The 1866-nt window shown below is 32.1% G+C and overlaps 1 protein-coding gene across 1 annotated transcript in view; it reads left to right on the forward strand.

Moving 5' to 3' along the window:
• The window catches only part of LOC108375447 (potassium voltage-gated channel protein Shaker-like), a 10960-nt gene extending 10666 nt beyond the window's left edge, over nucleotides 1-294 (forward strand). The window contains exon 2 of the mRNA XM_017631577.1: nucleotides 36-294. Coding sequence (XP_017487066.1) covers nucleotides 36-289 — 254 coding nt within the window. The 3' untranslated portion in view covers nucleotides 290-294. The remainder of the gene's footprint in view (nucleotides 1-35) is intronic.
• The last annotated feature ends 1572 nt before the right edge of the window (nucleotides 295-1866 follow it).

The following is a 1866-nucleotide window of genomic DNA, read 5'->3' on the forward strand; positions in this document are numbered from 1 at the left end:
AATATTCACTAAACTAAGTATTCTATATTTTACAGGCCAACATATGAAGAAATCTTCTATGTCCGAATCATCGTCGGATATTATGGATTTAGATGATGGCATCGATGCTACATCAGGCTTGACTGATCATCCTGGCCGACATTTAGCTCCATTTTTGCGAGCACAGCAATCATTCGAAAAGCAACAATTACAGTTGCAACAACAACAGAATGGCTTGCGTGGCCAATCGAATACACTGCAATTGCGTCACAATAGTGCCATGGCGGTCAGTATTGAAACTGACGTCTGACTACTGGGTAAGTGATATATTAGTACATTCATACAGTTTAAAATTTTAATCTCTCACCGCCTAGGATTTTTCTAAGTGGAAAAAAATAATACAGTAAAACCCGCTTAAGTACCTCACGAAAAATGCCAGCTTTTGAGGTACTAAGGCGGGTTGGGTACTTAAAAGTACCTCGATGCGGGTACCTAAGCGATCATAATTATTGATGTATTTACATCTTTTTGTTAACTTACATAAATATGTAAATCCTTGAATAAAACATAAATATTTAATAAATTATACGTATTTATTTAAGATTTTTCAATTAAAATACAGTTCATTCCCTAACAAATACCATGTAAACCTAAGCTTAAGATTTTATAGAACACTTAAAGAAAAAAATTCATCAAAATTTAACATTTTTTTTCAGATGTGTTTTTTGAGTATACAGGTTTATATCCCATTCAATTTTAGCTTAATAATGTGCAAGTTTCAAGTGGCTAAAAATTACCTTTGATTTTTTATAATTTTTTTGCCCAAGGTGTGTAACGCTGAGATTCACAATATGTAAATATTTTAAGGAATTTTAAAAGCGCACTTAAAAAGGGAAAATTATAGGTAAAATGGTAAATGGGGTACGAAAAATTGAGGTACTTAGGCGGGTTTGGTAAATAAGCGGGGAGGTACTTAAGAGAGGGATTTTCTTCAGATTACATTCAAAAATTTGCATTGCCCAAAAATGTTGGTTACTTAAGCGGGTTAGGTACTTAAGCGGGGGGTACTTAAGCGGGTTTCACTGTACCAGTATTTTTTTGTTTAAAAGAAAATATTTTTAGAACTCTACTATTTCTCCAAAAAAGTGTTTTTCCACATATAAAAATTTTGGAAAACTTCGTGGACTTTGAGGCAGTTCCAGATATACTTTTTTAACAAAAAATTCGGGTATTCCTCTTTTGCATTTAGAAAAATTCTTGGGGTGTGAGCTTAACATTTTAAACTTTTATTGGACCACCCTATGATACTATATATGTACATAGATATTCATTAAATCACATATTTAAAGATGTCATTCCTACTTCCTCGTGGCTTAAATTACTTCTGCGCGAAAACTTTCTAAAGGCTACGAATTCGCTAAAAAGAGTATCTAAGACATCGCGTGTCTTATGTATATGCAAAACATAATTCAGTAAATTTAGAAAAATGAGAGGATGCAGGTAAAAGCCGTGCAAATATTAAAATGTGTTTTTATCAAAACGAAAAATAATTTCGAGATAAATAATAACACTCGACTAATAAACGTCANTTTTTTTGTTTAAAAGAAAATATTTTTAGAACTCTACTATTTCTCCAAAAAAGTGTTTTCCCACATATAAAAATTTTGGAAAACTTCGTGGACTTTGAGGCAGTTCCAGATATACTTTTTTAACAAAAAATACGGGTATTCCTCTTTTGCATTTAGAAAAATTCTTGGGGTGCGAGCTTAACATTTTAAACTTTTATTGGACCACCCTATGATACTATATATGTACATAGATATTCATTAAATCACATCTTTAAAGATGTCATTCCTACTTCCTCGTGGCTTAAATTACTTCTGCGCG

This window comes from Rhagoletis zephyria, unplaced genomic scaffold (assembly GCF_001687245.7).
Source record: "Rhagoletis zephyria isolate East Lansing unplaced genomic scaffold, Rhagoletis_zephyria_1.1 Rzeph_scaffold_08955, whole genome shotgun sequence".
NCBI lineage: Eukaryota > Metazoa > Arthropoda > Insecta > Diptera > Tephritidae > Rhagoletis > Rhagoletis zephyria.